Raw genomic sequence first — 18,209 nt, forward strand, 5'->3', positions numbered from 1 at the left:
AGACCTCAATGACCATCCAGTCTAACCCCCTGCCATGCAGGACTCACAATCAAAACATCTCCAACAGATGGCCCTCCAGCCTCTGTTTAAAAACCTCCAAAGAAGGAGACGTCATCACACACTGAGGGAGCATGTTGAGGTGGACTCTCTTTTCCTGCAGTTTGAATTAAATACTGTGTCCTAGTCTTTGGAACAGTAGAAAACAAGCTTGCACCATCTTCAATATGACATCTCTTCAAATATTTAAAGATGCCTATAGTGTCATCTCTTAACTTTCTCTTCTCCAGGCTTCTCTTCTTCAGAATGCTTCTCTTCTCCAAAATGCTCTCAACTGGTCCACTCTGATCACTCTCATGGATTTCTATGTAAGTGAATTTGTCTTTCACATACAATGCTCCCCCACCTTTTCTGCCACATTTAGTAAGTTATACCCTTCAGTTGTAATACTCCAGTTATGGAATTCACCCCACCAGGTCCATTATGCCTATAAAGTCATAAATACCCTCCTTCACCAGAACCTCAAGTTCATTGTTTGCTTCTCAAACTCTGTGCATTGGTGCATAGACATTTGAAGATTTGTTTCTTCTCATGCATGTTAGATGAATGGACTCTACTAAGGGTATGAGTTTACAGGAATTAAGTAGAGCAGTGGACAGGAGTTCTTGGAGATGTCTCAGGATCATCATGGGTCAAGATCTACGTGAGGGTGGTTAACAACAACAACTAATTTACTATTGTATTTATGTGGATCACATTCTCTTCCTCAGCTTCTCTAGAGTTCACACCTTTGTGTTTAGGACTTGCTTTGGGCTGATGTTTGAACTATCATCTCCAAATCACCAAGCATTTAGTTTAAAGCCCTCTTGATCAGACATGCCATGCTACTACCAAAGATATTCTTCTCAGTCTTTGTGAGGTGCAGCCCATCTGTAGCTAGTAGCCCTCTAAGAAGTGATGACTGTAGACTCAGAAGTCAAATCTCATTCATCTACACCATTTACATAATCAGTCATTCACTTTTAGTATCTTGCTCTCCCTGTTTAGCCTCTATCCTCCGGTGGCAGAATTGATGAGAATATCACCTGTATCTCAAAGTTTTATAGTCAGAGGTGTTCTGCTCTGCTGTGTTCTTGGTGGTGTCATTGGTACCCACATGAGCAAGGAGAAAGGATACTGATCTATGTTCTTGATGGTTTTTGGCAGTTTGGCAAGCAGTCACTCAGAGACAAAAAGTCCCATGTGAGAAAGAAAATAACACCACAACCTCTTTTGTGCGCACACACACACACCAAGCACCAGATGACGACTTAGATGGGGAAAAAATTGTGTGTTCTGCTAGTCCTTGTCTTATCCAAATCCTCTGCAGAAGTAGGAAACCAGGAGACAGGAGCAGCCAGAAAGTGACCACACATGCTTTTCTTTTCATTTGGCCACTGGTCCACGACTTTTAAGCCATCATGCTTGGATTTCTCTGCCATCTCCTATTCTTGAGTAGGAAGGGGGGTATCAAATTTTGTCAAATGCCACCACTGGAATTCTGTCAAATGGGCACTGGAAAATTTGGTGATTTAGTGGGAAATCACTGAAGAATTTAACTGGCTTCTCAATTCCCACGGGAGATGGGGATCCTTTACATCCATACCTACCTCCCACCCACCCCCACCACTAAACAGAGACATATGAAGAGAGAGTGGGAAATGGAGACATTTTAAGAAAAGCTTTTATTTTAAGCAAGCAAATCTTACATTAGCAAGGCATCAAATTCATAAAGGGAATTTCCTCCAGGCTTAGTAGTGACGAGATTACAAAAAAAGTCTCAAATCATATTCAGGTAAAGTTAGAAAGAAACCATAACTTATAATGCAACAAGCTAAACATCCCTATTCTGTTCACAATATCATTCGTTCTCTTGGGTTTTTGGATGCTGGAAGTCTGGAACTTCTAGTTCCCCCTATGACAAGGCTTTTCTAGGGATGGTTAGGTAGGCAGCACCTCAATCCCCAAAACTGTCTTGCATGCCTTGTGGCACTGTTTTATAAACTCTCATCTTCAAAGGATCTGGATGCTTTCATGCCTCTCACAAGCAAGTCATTTCCATTGGGTGATTATCTCTCACAGTTTCTGCCAATCCTACATAATGATCCCAATGATTGTAATCTAACCCTCACATAATGAACCCTTTGGTTACCTGGAGGTGACCTCACACACCTCAGCTCTGTTGCCCATGGAAATGGCAGCACCCATTAGCACAGAGCCAATGAGCGAATTAAACGAGTATGGCACAGATATATAACACCACATTCACAGAAAAATCCCACTGCCTGAGCATCCCCAAAACTAGTAGATCCAGTAAGTTAAAACCAGCTAATCTTACTGGTTAGTTCCCCTCCCCCTCCCACACACACAAAAGACCAGTTAAATCAACTATTCAATGCTGAGTCAACACACAGTGAGAACTCCCTTGATTCAGTGAATCTACTTCATTTTCCTGTGTTAGGAACCCTTCCTTTAAAGCAGTGCTTCTCAATTATTTTCTGTCATGCCCCCCCTAGGAAGAAGAAAACATTTCACGCCCCCCCGCGCGACTGTAAATAGTATCATTTGTCTATAAAATTGTTATAAGTACTGTATCCTTACGGAGCCTCGCGCCCCCCTTTATGGAGCCTCGCGCCCCCCCACTATTTGAGAAGTACTGCTTTAAAGCCAGTGGGATAGTGCCATAGGTAGAATCCATTTGACAGCATGTGCCGAGCCCCTCCTGAATCCAAGTCAAACCCCTGGCATCATACAACACTCATGTTTTAATCCAACTCTGAACATGTTTTGTAAGCCATACGTGTAAAACTGGGGAAAGGGGGTATGCCAGCAGTAGGCATGTGGATTTCTCATTACCATGAACCCAATATTGTCTTGGTTACATGGATCAGAATAAACTGCAGTCCCCAGGATTTTTTTTAAAAATCCCTGGTACATACATGTGTGTGCTTTCCCAGGAAATGTGTCATTTGTATCTATACTTATGTATGTGCATATGTAAATATATTTTCAAAACATTAATTTGTAATATGTTTATTTGTATTTTATACACTGTCTTGTTTGTGCATGCCCTTCTGCACTGTCTCTCCTTTATGTAGTATAATGCCATATATGTCTATTCAACAGTAAGCCCCATTGACTTCAAAAGGACTTCCATCCCTCCTTTCATTTTGAGGGGTCTGGATTTCTTCCAGAGGCGGAATGGTATAATGAAGCCCATGGAGTTTCCCTGGTCCTTATTTAGCCCTCAAAAACTGGATGTGGGAAGTGGCTGCAATGAAAACTGTTGGGTCCTTGTAAAATCTTGTAATACAAGGGTAGGGATCTGACTCTCAGGATGCATTAAGAATAGCAAAGAATCTATCCAACTAGATCCTGATCCCTTTGTCCCTGTATCACATTTGTTCTCACTGGAGAACACATTCCACCAGACCAGTATGAAGCAAATACTATATCTTGGTGCACAAGCTCTGGACTAGAAAGTGTGTGTGTGTGTGTGGGGGGGGTGTTCTGAAAGAAAATAACAACATCTCAACATGTCCTCTGCCCACTTCCTACTGCAGGATCAAAGCTCAGACTCAACTAGGGCGCAGACTACACTAAAAGTTTCCAAAAATATGAGTTACAGGGAAACAAGTGGAGTGAAAGTTGAGCCATTTAATCTCAGCTTTAACTTGTGAAAGGAGGAAGAAATGAGGGATTGATTCCAAGCCAGTGAAGACATTTGTCAATACAGGGCTAGAAATGGAGCTGAAATGCATTTTCAGCCCAGTGTAGATTGAACTGCAGTCTGATTGGCTTTATTTCCAAGATACTGGATCCAGATGTCATCCAACAGACGCTCTCTCTCCTCCCTCATCTAATCAGTCCTCACTGCCCTCTAAAAATAGTCCCTTGAGGGACTGAGGATGCTACTAAGTGAAGTGGTCTGTGCCAACAAGCACTAATTTAATTAATTTATAATAATAATAATAATAATAATAATAATAATAATAATTTGTTTTATTTATATACCGCTATTCCAAAGATCATAGTGGTGAACAGCAAGTAAGCTAATTAGCAAGTAAGCTAATTTGCCCCCAACAGTCTGGGTACTCATTTTAGCGACCTCGGAAGGATGCAAGCCTGAGTCGAGCTTGGGCCCTTTTGCTGGTCTTGAACTCGCAACCTTGTGGTTTTGAGTGAATGGCTGCAGTACAGGCATTTAACCACTGCGCCACCAGGGCTCCTTGGGCGCCACTAATGGAGAGGTTGTCGGGCATGGCGGGTGGAGCACTGACTATTCCTTCTTTCCACTTACAGAAGGTGCCTCTACACATTTCCAAGGATGTTGGCTTCCTTTCTCTTCTTCTCGATGCCCCATAGCTGTCGGCAGGTTCTCAGACCACTGATTTAGCATTATCAGGAGTCTCTGAGGCTTGACAGTGAGAGGAGACGCTGAAAGATCACCCTCCACTTTCCAGGCTATGTACTGGACATTGTTGCCTTGCTGGTGGAGATAATTATTATCCTGAACCTTCCTTATACCATTGTATATTTGATCTGGTTTTCCGTTGGAAAAGAAGAGGGACTTAACCAGTTGTATGTACAAACTATTTCATAAAGTTGATGCAGAGGAGTGTGCATTCCAAAGGACAATGACTACATGCTTCCACTGTTAACTAGTCATGTATAAAGCTGAATCAGGGTGTATGCACAACATTCAATGTGCAGCATCAGGAAACAGAATGTGCATTTTGAAGGCTAGGTAGGGGCATGTGGAACTCTCAGCCAGAGAGCTCTAGTGTCTCACTAAGTGGAAAATCTCAGGATTTCTCAATTCAAGTAAAATCACCCTGCAGTAATTGCATATCATGTATGAGGCCCATGGGTCTGTGTGCATGACACCTGTTCATGCCAATTGTGCACCCAATCCTAATTTGCCCATCTCATATTTTGAAATGGTGGTTGTGCCTCCTGGCAAGACAAAAAATGGAAATAGCCAGCAATCAGGAACATAGCCAAGCCGGGGGGGGGGGTCTTAGGGTCCGGACCCCCCCTTCCATTTGAAAAATGAATGGTGTTTGCTGCTGTGCCACCGCACCCAAGCCCCATTATAATGGTGGCACTTAGTCTGGACCCCCCCTTCCTAAAATCCTAGCTACGTCCCTGCAGCAATATTTCACATTAGTTTTGCACATGTAAAATGCCACCACATGTACCATTCAACCACTATACTATGGATCAATATGTATAATGCATCTTTGAGAGGTGGAAGGAGGCAACAAGAGTGCATTGCATAAACAGCTTTAAAAAATAAGGCTCTTCCAAACAATCCATAGGCACTCTGTGGAACGCATGGCGGCAATGAGGAAAACTTCCAATCAAAAAAGATACAAATTGATTTGAAAATCCCCCAGAGAGCATCCTTTGAGCTCTCCCTCCCCCTCAGGAAGCAGTCACAGCGAGACCTCCCCAGTTATCACATTTCAGATACTGTACCATGCCAGCAATCCTAGTTACCTGGATTTTAAGGTCAGTGTCCAAGTCCCAAGATCCTGCACTGAACACCAGCCCAAGCTGTGACAAACTGCAAAAAACAAAGGAATAATATGCTTCATCAACTTAAATTTTGATGCAACCTAACAAGGATCAGAGAGTCAGGGAGAATAGGGACAGTGGACAGACCTCACAACATTCAGCGATAGAAGAGAAAACAATTTCCAACTTGAACTGAATTATCAACCAGCATCTCTGCTCTTTGATGAAAGGAATGGTCATGAGCCTACTCAGACTTCAATAATGACAAAATACATCTTTTGATAAATGAGGAGGAGCAAGGATCAATAACCTCAGACTAATTCCCAGCACAGAGTGTCGTTATGTCAGTTCTTTCAATACAGTTAGGGTCATCTGGTTGGGCAAGCAACTTCCAACAACAATCTGGTGGGGAATAGAAATCACACTCTTTTCCAAGCCAGCATTCAACCACCCTGTATCATAGCACTTCATGAAACTTGAGATATAGTTTAAATGCCATGTATAATCAGAGTCTGATATCCTACATGGGCATGTGTAGCATAAGCTACAGATGTGGGACTGTACTAACAGCTCCGCTATTGTTGCTGTGTGTCTTCAAGTCATTTCTGATTTATGGTGACCTTATCATGGGGGCTTCTCAGAAAGATTTATTCAGAGGAGGTTGCCATTGCTTTCCCCTGAGGCTGAGAGCATGTGACTTGCCCAAGGTCACCCAGTGGATTTCATGGCTGAGCAGGGAATCAAGCCCTTGTCTCCAGAGTCATAGCCCAACATTCAAACCACTATGTCACACTAGCTGTACTATCACCATCCCCAAGACTCACTAGGTCACTTTGATAGGCCCTTCCAACAGCCATTCCATTGCTAGTTGAAACCATATGTGTGTGCACGTGTGTGTGTAAGAAGCATGAGAAAAACATCTGGCTACATTCTCTTAGCCAGAAACAGACTGAGGACACCTTCCTCCAAGATCTGCTGTGGTTCTCATCAATCTGCATCGAGCTATGGGAAAACAATCAGATATTCTTCAGTCCCCTCCAATCTCTTCACCCATGAAATGGGGTGCCATCAGAGGGACATAGTGAGTCTGGGTGGAGGGTCTTTGCTTGTTGCCAAGGGAGAAAAGGAACATCGATCCCTCAATGACCAAAAATATACATACACAAGTGTAAAATGGAATTATACTTGGGTATGTTACTAACAGGATGCCAGCAATAGTCTGGAAAGTTACTTTTTGAACTACAATTTCAAGACTCCCCCAGCCAGCATATCCATGCCCATACTGTATGCAAGATTTTGGGAGCTGTAGATTAAAAAATAATACTGTATTTCTAAATTCTGTATACAATGAATTGGAGCAACTTCAGATGAGGAGAGAGTACATTAGATCTAGTCACATAGACTGGTCTTATAGCTATATCAGGGCCATTTCACAATATTTGATGCAATTATAGATGAATAATCAAACAGAGCTATTGCATAATATTGTCTAATAATGTGCAGACATTATTACAAATCTGAAAACAATAGTTTCAGTTTATATGGTTGCAAATTGCTCTTTTAATCTGCAATATGGGATTTGAATAACATTAAATAAATAAAATAAATAAAAAGTATTTTTACTGGGTGGGCAAGTCACACTCTCTCATACTCAGAGGAAGGCGATGGCAACACTCCTCTGAACAAATCTTTCCAAGAAAGTCCTCTAAATGGGTTGCCATATGTTAGAAGTGACTTGAAAGCATATCAACAACAAATTTCAAAGGTAAGATGCTTGATAGATGAATCAATGATCTCATATGAAACTCTGGGATCTGGCTAGTGCCAAGTGCAACTCCAAATCCCATTTCTGTTTTTTCACCAGGGCAGAGTAAAAACTGACCTCTCACCAAAATGAGCTGTACCCTTTGCTGCTGAAAATCAGCACAAATAGCAATAACGCATCTAACCTAAGATTAGTCACTGTAGAAATAGTGCAGTTTGACACTGCTTTAAGTGCTGTAGCTCCATCCTATAGAATCCTGGCATTTGTAGTCTGACAAGGTCTTTAGCTTTCTCTGCCAAAGAATGCTGGTGCCTCACAAAACTACAAATCACAGGATTCTGATGAAGGGAGCCATGACAGTTAAAGTGGCATCAAACTGCCTTGTTTCTACAGTGCAGATGCATCTCTAGCCATTAACCTTGTCAATCGCCAGCCAAGTAGAAACCTTGGTTTTGCAAACATTTCACCAGTCAGCTCTAATAGGAAGCCTTAAATGTGCTGTTTCTACTGCTGCTGTCTCTGCTACTCTATCATCACAAATTAATTTACAGTTCATGGTTTCCCAAGTTAATTTAAAATTAAGAAACTATTCTATGTTGAAGTACCATCACTAATGTGTTCCATAATGAAGTAATTTCAATCATAAAGGAACTGTGATTGATGCAATAAATTCAATCCATTAAAATCAAGGTTTTCAAATAACAATGAATTCTTAGTGGGCTCAGGGAGTTTACACCTTGATCCTATTATTAAAAATTTACCTGATTTATATACAGTTTATCAATTTTAATTATTACAACATTGTAAAAATCTTCATAGACTTTCCTTTAGGCCCATCCTCTTTGCACACGTAGCCTTTGAGCATCAGGGCAAGGGGCCCCTGACCCTACATTGCCTACCATGATGTAACTGTTCAGTGGCTTTCATTCAAATAAGGCTAGCAAAAGTGAAGGTTCATGCCACAATTTACATTGCAGTAAGTCACTTTAAAGCCCATAGATGCCCAAGCAAAAAACCTGAGGACCTTAACAGTCAACTTTATGAGTTGCATTTTAATACAGATGCCCAGGTTTGTTGTGCAAGGAGGTATCCAATACCTCTATATGCAACATTCCCTCTCCCCTTGCCAGTGGGTTTTACAGTGCTAACACATGACTCCATGGACATTTAGTGAATGGGAAAGGGCAGAGCAGTCATTTCATAGCCAGTAGAGTTTGACCTACAGTATAGTAATTGGGGGAAGGTGGAATTAGCCAGGCAACATACAGATGTAGTTCTGGGAGAAAAGAGCAATTGTCACCCTCTTGGATGTTGGTGACTGTTCCTTTCTCCTAGTTGTAGAATTGTCACTGAACATGTTCAGGAGCTGCCATCCACTCTCTGTTTACTAAATGGCTATGGGCAGATGACCCAGTGCTGGGAAAGTGATTTGTGTGTAGAAGAAAGAGGATGAAGTAGCCCAGCAGAACTGCACAAGGGGCTTTTCACACTACACTATGGTCATCTTATGATTTCCCTTTAACTTCCATGTCTGCATCCTATGGGATCTTGGGATTTGCAGTTTAGGGAGCAGGTATTTAGAGGATCGCATAGGATGCAACCATGGCAATGAAAGTGAAATCACCATACTATAATTGTTTAGCATGAAAGGGTCTAGGTAGGATTTCAGTTCCAGTTCATTTTCCCAGAGGACAAACAGTAAAAACCATAAGCAGACTGGATATTTAAACCTACATGTTTATTAGATAAAGTCCTGTCTGATTTTGGAAGCTAAGCAGTGTCAGTCTTAAGTAGTACATGTATGGGTGACTGCCAATGAATACCAATTGCTGTAGGCTGTATTTCAGATGAAGGAACTGGCAAAACCACCTCTAAGTATTCCTTGTCTAAGAAAACCCTAGGAAATTCATAGGGTCGCCATAAGTCAACAGGTGACTTGAAGGCATGTGCGCATGTGCGCACGCGTGCACGCACACACACACACACTGGCCATTTAAGTTAGTTTAGCTCAAGGATTATTAAAGATTTTCATGACAGTGTTTGGTAGAAACTGTAAGACTGGAGAAGGCAAAAAGATTAAATGGAGAGATCGGGGGCTCCATATTACCTTGCTATGTGTTTCTAAATGTCTTGGAATTACAGCATCACAATTCTAGCACTAATTGCTAGATTGCCATCTCCTTTATTTTATAAGATGGCATTACTTATCCTATTTTGTCAGTTAAGGAGTCTGAAGCTAGACAAATAGGCTGGAATCGTGCCAGTGGCATATGCAGGTATACGTTAACTTTACGCTTGTCTATGTCTGTTTTTGGTTGCTACAAAAGTTGATTTCCTTCTTCCTTTTGCTGTGACCATTGCCAGCCCGTAGACCTAGCACAGAGCTACTGAACCAACTATTCAGTGCCTGGAAGAGATTACAGAAACATCTGGCAATATAACCATAGCCAGATGTGAAATGATTACATCATCTGCTGAGATTGCTGGAGCACCCCAGCAGATGATCTAATCATTTTTGTCTAGCTCCTGGGACATAGCCAGATGCTTCTATGGCTTCCTTCTCCAGGCACAGAATGGACATGGATATGGAGCTCCAGCATTTCTCTTTTTGATCTGGGGTTGGCAAATGACTCACCATAAGTTAGTTCTGCATGTGGAACTACAGTGGGCCCTTGGTATGAGTTTGGTTCCAGGATCCCACCGTGGATACCAAAATCCAGGATGCTCAAGTCCCATTAAATACACTGGCATAATAAAATGGTGTCCCTTATATAAAATGGCAAAATCAAGGTTTACCTTTTTGAATTAATATTTTTTGGGAATATTTTCATTCCTTGAATAAACAAATCTGTGGATATGGAGATCCAAATGTACTTTGCTGTGCTGAGCCTTCCAGAATTGCAGCCCTGAGGTGGTAACTTATTGAAAAAACAGGAATTGGCCATTTGTCTCACTTTTGCCAAACAGTGGTAAGAATTTTATCACTACCCTGCTTCACTAAGGGTTTTAAAAATATACTTTCTCTCTTTCTAAATGACAAGGGCTAGGTTCCTGTAATGTGAAGATGTGGCACAAAGGTTCTGAATTTGACACTGTGCTATGTCTCTCCTTGCACCCCATTCAGCCCACTTTTTAGATACAGAAGCCCCCAAGGCCATTTAGTGACCAGTAGCTAGGGAGCATTGGAGACGTATCTGGCTATGTCCCTATTGCCACATTCATGACAGTGACATCAAGAAGGTCTTTGTGCAAATTTGGTATACAATTCTGACCTCTGCAATGACTAAAAAAAGTGACTTAAGATGGCATGTGTCATTAATAGGATGCATGGCATAGTGCAGCTCTTCCCTTGGCATAGCAAGACAATCTAGATAGCCAATTTACTTCATAGCTATATCTGTTGTGTAGAAAACTCCACCTCACCATTTGTATAGTAGTAAAATCCACCCAGTGTAATCATTTGTATCCATTTGCATCTGCACACATTTGCACTGTGTTTGATTAAATGTTCTATTAGTCCAGACCCCCAGATCCCATCCTTCTTAAGGAGTCCAGCTCTATCCCTGGAGTGCCACAATTGATCAGAAAACCTTTTTCAACAGACTCTTTTCTCCTAAAACCTTCAGAGGGATGACTGAAACATATCTGTAACTTCTGACACCACATGTTCCCATGATTTTTAAAATCTCTGTGTTATATCAACTGAAAGTGGAAATAAAGAAGGATGTTATATTCAGACCTTTATTGTTCATGCTGCTTTGTGAATTTATTATGTTTTTTCTTTTAGTTTCCACTTGTGCTCCTGCCAAGAGATATTAGACAGAAAGCAGCAAGAGTAAAACATTATCAATTTGTTTCAAACTATAAAATAATTTACATCACATATTTTACTTTTGTGTTTGTTTCTGAAACCACAAACATTCCAGCATCACACTGTAGGAATAACAATAGAAAGCATAACCTTTTGCATAGTATTAAATGAACAGAGACAGTAAGTTCTTTATTTACAATTATTGTCTAGATTTAAAAAATTCATAAAAACAGATGAATAAACATATAGGAATAGTAGCCCCTACTGGGATGGATTGCCAAATGTACTGCTGTATTTTTCCACAAATCTCATGCTTTTAGGTACAGTACATCCAGAGCAAGCATTTTATGTATTGCAGTGAATTTCAACATATAGACCATTTTGGTTTCTTGATCCATTCTTCCTGTCACAAAGAGGGCAAGCAAATATAGAAAGGGAACATATACACAGCTCTTAACTGAAAAGTTATTTTAGCTCATCTTTCATTTTTTTTAAAAAAAAGTATTTTTTTATCATATACATAAAGCACGGTTTCTGTTTACAGAACCCAAAGTTTCCTATGCATCGCAAATAATATATGCTCTATTTTCTTTTTTGTTCTTTTAACTATATATGTACAGCATGGAGCATTTGTGTCTTTTCAACAGTTTTTCAAGTCTGAAAATGGTACCCTATTGGTTATTAAGAAGCAGTATTACAATGCGTACACACACAAAATGATTTAAAAAAAAGAATGTGATGAAAAACAAGTTTGAAATAAAAGGCAAATCATCAGTAGTAAGATGCTGAAAGGAACCCCCCAAAAAAATCAAATCCAGAAGTCATGATTTTGTAGTTGCTTGATTCCAAAGCCACATGCTTTCCCCTGTATACAGACTTTATTTTCTCAAATCTGCTATCCCATGTACAACCACAGTGTTACACAAAAGTTAGCCACTGTAATATATAGTCCAAGGTTGAACTCTGACTAACTTTCCCTCAGTTTGAGTCTAACCATAAGGTAGTCTGCTGGGCTCTTAGGTCAGCTCTGATAGTGAAGAAATGGGTAACACTGCTTCTTGAGAAAAGGGTTGTATAAGACTGGGAAGACTGACTGTTCTGCAGTGCCCAAAGACATGAAAAGCTTCTCCTAAAGTCCAGAAGCAGGTAATTCAAGCTGGTTAGAGCTTTACCTGGCTGAATAGTCACTGTACACCCTCAGAACATCAGCTGCTCCAAACTGCAGTTTAGCCAGGAATCTCATCTTGTTTGAAGAGTTTCTAGCTTGCAAGAATTCTTCTGACTACAGAGGTGCTCTGCTTTATTAGCCAACTTTAAAACAGCAGGCAATGTGACAACATTTTCAAGCTAATTAAAAGGGCCTTTTGCCCACCTCTTCTGGAATAATTGAGTATATAAATCAAAATGTCTTTTCGAACTGTACAGTTTTATGGAAAAGTCTTGAAGCAAACCTTATATTCAATAGAAAAGTCATTTTATGAAAAATCTGTGATCCACAAAGTGCTTTGCATTCAAGTGGTTGACATAGAAATCATATCAACTTCTAAATTACCAGGGCTGTTACCATCTTGAAAAAAAAAATTCCCACAATATTGCAGAAGTTTCCAGTGGCTTTCCTGGTAGAAACCACAACTTGAGAGGAAAACAACATTGGTGGATTTGCTACTATATAGGTATGTGACTACAGGAAGACAAACTTGATTTTAAAATAATCACACAAAGCACGTTTTAGTATACACTTCATAAAGTTTCATTCAGGTCTACATAGTGCAGAAAATGATATATTTTTCTTTCTTTTTCATGTGAAAGCAATAAACCATAGTGGTTCTCATCCAAAATGCCAACAGCCCATATTTGACAAGAAATAAAAGCCTAAATTTCTAATGGAATAGAATCAGCACACAATATTTCAACACTAGTTTGATCCTCATATAAAGCCAAATACAACTTAATTTTGAACTGATATTCAGAAACCCCACTGTATTATAATTTTTTTTAAAAAAATCTGTTTAAGAAGCCATTACTATAGACTTAAATAAGGAAATGGCCTCACCGTTAAGTATTGCATCAAAACAAGGTCAAACAATTCATTAAAAAAGAGAAAGAGCAAAAAAAAACAAACAAAAAACCACCTGATCATGTAAATTTGTATTTAAAACAAAGGAAGCCGTTCTGTTTCACTACCCTCTATACAGGATCGCAATGCTACATCCAGTGTGTTATAGTTTGGCTTCTTTTGTTATTTGCTAGCAATATCTACATTATTTAACGAAACCAAAAACAAAACAAAAAAGAACTCTTATCAGGCAAAATCAGATCACAGTTGTAATAAAACATCCAGGGTGCCATATTACAGAAATTTCATTGAATTGAGCAATTTGTATATTATCTCGGCAGGAAGTGCTGTCTTAATCCTACAAATAGTTAAGGATATTATCTACAAGTCTGTAAACAAATTACATTCTTTATTTTTTTTTAGGACATAAATAAGTTAAAATAGAGCAATTTGAGCAGAAAAAGGCAACATGCCAACAAAGAAATGCGTATATATGTGTATATCTATAGCTATATATATGGATATATATGGATATATATATATATATGTGGATATCTATATATCTATATATAGATATGGATATATACACATATATCGTTATAATATATTATTTATGTATCTCTATATATAGTCTCATAAATGCTTATTTTAGGTTCCTCTGTCCAACTGGTGCAAATCTACTGTGCAAGTTAAGCTTTGCAACTTCGAAAAGGTTATTTAAATTAATCTATACAACTGAGTCCATGCCACACAAGCATTAAAAAAATTCATACAACAGTGAATTGGATAAATTGCCTCAGACAAGTTCTCTGCATTTCCTGCTTACGGAGTAAAAAGAAGGGAGGCTCGGAAATGGGAATACATTCATGCAGGAGGGCATCTGTATTGTTTTTGTTTGTTTCTGTAGTGGGGAGGAGGAAATAAGAGGGATCGATGTAAATCAGCCATTCATTCTCCCCCCCCCAAACCACTGTGATCGATGAATCAGTCTTCCCCCCCTTTGTTCAATGCAAACAGCAGTTCAAACAGCTTCTCAGCCAGCATTGTTTATACATATCTGTCTATGTATATTATATTATTATTATTATCATTATTATTAATATTTATATCATTATTTTTGCAGTGACCTTTTCAGCTAAAGGGATGTCTCCAGGCTATGAATGGGGCTTCCTGGACTAGAAGAGGTAGCGGATTTACTTGTGTCAGTTGTAAGGTTTATTCCACTGTCAATAGCACTATTGTTCTTGTTCAGCGAGGATGGTGGACTCGGGTTTTGCTTGAGTGCAGGATCTTCTTCTAGTTCTGTGTCATCAATGAGAGGAATATGGGGCTGGGAATCTTCTATCCTAAATTCAGGATGAGTCATAAAGTTGTGAATGGAGGTTCTAGATTCTGGTTTTTCTAAACCTTCATAGAGAGAGCTACGGAATGCCTTCACGACGCGGATCTGAGAGGAGGGAAAAGATAAAAGAAATGTCAGTGGTAACTGTTTTTTTGATTCACTGTCATATGATTTACATTTTTTTTTGAGGGGGTGAAAAAATGTGGTGCATGGTTAGGGCAGAGCAGGCAGCTGTAGTCCATAGTCTCTGGATGCTAAATGCATAAATGAGTGACTCAGTTTTGTGCATTTTGAGTGTCTGAATCAGCTGCAATGTTAAAACCATATGAGTTTAAAGCCATCAGACCTGTTTCCAGAACTGATGGGGAGCACGGGTTAAAGAAAGCGAACATCCACTCATGTGGTACATCCCTAGTAAAAGACAAGCCATGTTAATTCCAATGCAAATGTAGAACCATGCATGTCGATAGTTTTGCAGTGAGTAAGTAAGAAAGCTTGTTGTTGTTGTTGTTGTTTTAAAAGTCTCAATTATATATAGAAAAAAAAGAACACAAAACACATTGAACATTTCAAACGAGAAAGCACAAAACACAGACACAGTTGGATGGATAGGTATGAAAGACAAACACAGTAGCCAAATGTAAGAAAATAAAATAATACTTTAAAAAGAGAGAGAGCAAGAACTAAATGTAGCAGCCAGGAGCACAAAAAAATAAAATAAATAAAACCAAGCAGACAAAAATACTTAGGCAAAACCATGCAATACAGGGGAAAAAAATCACAGTTATCACATAAACACAGCTAACTGGCACACAACAACTACACTTGGAAGCCTGGATAATGTGAACATGTGATTGTTGATCCAACTTTTATTTTTCCTTCATGCATACTGGAGGTAAACACTCGAGTATAGACCCACTGTTCTAGCCATTTGCTTTTTTAAAAAAAATAAAATAAAAACTTATTAATAAAGAAGTCGCACTAAAAATTATAGTGATTGTTGAGTTTCATAGAATTTGATTAGAAAGCACCAGATTTCTTCATTTTCTATGTCTCCATCATGAACACAATTGATAAGGTTAATTTGTAAGCTAATAAATTTTTATGCCTCATCTGCAGTATTTGTTCTATGTCCATTTAGTTAAGTCAAGATATTTCTTTGCCTTCTGTCACTAAACCACATGGACATGGGAGAAATCAGTAACCAGAGTTGATAAATACAATGTTATGCCAGCACAACACACCAATCTACGCTGCCTGCAATGCACTGCAGGAGCTGAAAAGTGTGTTGGTTGGGGTTTGGGAAGGGACACACATGGTCCTCCATCACAGAAATGGCAGAGCATTTTGAATTTCTTCTCTTGCCAATGCCAAGGTTTCTATTGAATATTACTGGTAAGAAAAGACAGCATTTCTTGAAGGGGAAAAAAAAAACAGAATGGCAAGCATGTGAACTACTGAAAAATGTATTATGACTTTAAATGAATTCTAGAATTGTTGGATTTTCCATCTATTTCCTAATTACATGGTGGTTTATTAATGCTAACCTGAATGAGACATCACTTGGCACATGCTTTCAGTGGGACTGTGACAGGCATGCCACTGGCTGTCATGTATGCTGATTAGGGTCTTGAATGGATGGAAATGGTCATGGCCTAACACATTTATCTTAACAGTTCTGCTGTCTCTTATTCCAAAGTTCCATCATCCTTTAAAAATAATTTGAAACTGCTGGAGTGCAAAATTCAAAATGAGATTAGAAAAAGACTACAGCAGAATGTTTAGGATTTGGGAAATCTCAACAGAGGTCTAGATCCCAAGTGAACATGAATGGGATCAAAGTTTGACAGAAATAAGGCAGAATTCATTCATTCAATTTATTTTAATTTTTAAAAAGATGGCACAAGGCAAGGGCCACAAATAGAAATTGTCCCATAATGTGGGCAAAAAAATAACTGGGAATTGTTTTGTGGCTGTTTAAAATCTTAACATGTAGGAGTAGTAAAAAGGAGGAAGCAGCTGTACCTTGGACCAGTGTAAAACTCTAGCAGGATTTCAGTTCAAGTCTCTCAGTTCTGGATCTTCAACAGTCCACCGATGGATGGACGAAGGCCTACTCCTGATAGTCATGTGGCATAATGGAGGGAGAACAGAGCTGAACCCAGACTTTAAAAAAATTGCAAAGAGATGCCTAGGCCAATTGATGGGCTGTCTTTGCTTTGGAAGGTTCATGGCTGATATCAAGTTCTGCTGCACTTTGTGAAAGATTTACATAGACAATGGCTGCATCCGCACTACCAAAATAATCTGGTTTGATACCACTTTTATTGCCATGGTTCAATGCAATGGAATTCTGGGAACTACAATTACCAGAATTCCATAGCTCTGGGCCAGTTAAAGTGATACAAAATAGGATTTTTATATGTAGCCAAAGAGAAAGAAAAGTTATATTCTTTCTTTACTTTTATTTCATAGAGTTCCTCCTCCACACTAGAGAGCCACACTAGAAAGACACAGGTATAGTGGTCTGAGCATTGTACTATGACTCTGGAGACCAGGTAGTAAAGATGCAGCTATGTGTGGAGTATAAGTATGCAAAGGGTTCTTGTAGCACCTTTGAGACTAAGGTTCTGTGCAGGCTGGCCTTAAAGCCTGGCCTGCGGGCAGAGTCGAAGTGTAGCATCTACATGACACATGCTCTGACTCTGCCCCCTGGCCAGTGTGATGCCATGCACTGCTCCACATGGCACGCAGCATCACAATGCTCCTCTGGCACTGTGTCTGCATGACGCAGCACTGAAGGAGTGCCGTAAAGTCACAGTACTGCAGCTATCGCTCCTTACTGTGCCCTGAAAAGGCCAGATTGGGGCCACAGTGTGTGGTTTCCATAGCCCCAATCCAACAAAAATGGAGGCGGCTGCTGGCTGCTCCTTAGGGGCAGTCTGCACAGCCCCCAACTGAAAGAAAAAAGTTGGTAGCATTAGCTCCTATCAACTTCTTTTTCTCAGTCTCAAATGTGCTATGAGATCCCTTTGTACCTGGGAACCACAATTCAAATACCTGCTCAGCTGTGGAAACCCACTGGATGACCCTGGGCCAGTTATCATCTTTTAACCTCAGCGGAAGACAAAGGCAACTCTCTGTCTGAGCAAATTTTGTTAAGAAAACCCCGCGATGGGTTCACCTTAGGGCTTCCATAAGTTGGAAACTTGAAGGCACACAACAACTGCAAAGAAACATCATACTAGCAGTTTTAATTAGTGATACATCTTTGCAAAATTGTGTTTCTGTTTAAAAGCTGGCTCGCTGGAAGTCTTTTGTTAACACTCAACACATTTTACTGGTTGAATATGAACAGCTGAAAACAGGTTTCACTGCATTCAAAGAAATTTCATCTCAGGTAACTAGGCACATGGCTGCAATCATGTCCCACAAATGTGCAAAATTTTATTAATGGGTTGTTCATTTGTTTGGGATATCTGTGGGAGGAGAAAGATTATACAGTGATACCATAATATAGTAAGGGAAAAGTGTGGCCCACAGGGCCCTTTGGAATTCAAAAACATTTTAGTGGGGGAAAATGTAAAAGATTCCCCTTCTCTGGCCTCTAGAGCAGTGTTGAGGTCCCTGGACTTGTGCAAATGACTAGATGCTAGCCCATGAAATATTTCCAAGATGG

General features: G+C 39.7%; 1 protein-coding gene across 13 annotated transcripts in view; it reads right to left on the bottom strand.

Moving 5' to 3' along the window:
• Positions 1–11,048: 11,048 nt before the first annotated feature.
• Positions 11,049–18,209, bottom strand: part of ATP2B2 (ATPase plasma membrane Ca2+ transporting 2) — a 216,119-nt gene continuing 208,958 nt past the window's right edge. For 8 of the 13 annotated variants that reach the window (XM_089523582.1, XM_089523559.1, XM_089523613.1 and 5 more), the window contains one exon: positions 11,049–14,635. In XM_089523582.1, the coding sequence (XP_089379708.1) occupies positions 14,324–14,635 (312 nt within the window). In that variant the 3' untranslated portion in view covers positions 11,049–14,323. The remainder of the gene's footprint in view (positions 14,636–18,209) is intronic. The other 5 variants (XM_089523598.1, XM_089523589.1, XM_089523574.1 and 2 more) reach the window with 2 other exon arrangements.

Source organism: Sceloporus occidentalis, unplaced genomic scaffold, assembly GCF_023333645.1.
Source record: "Sceloporus occidentalis isolate IW3139 unplaced genomic scaffold, rSceOcc1.0.p SCAF_1, whole genome shotgun sequence".
NCBI lineage: Eukaryota > Metazoa > Chordata > Lepidosauria > Squamata > Phrynosomatidae > Sceloporus > Sceloporus occidentalis.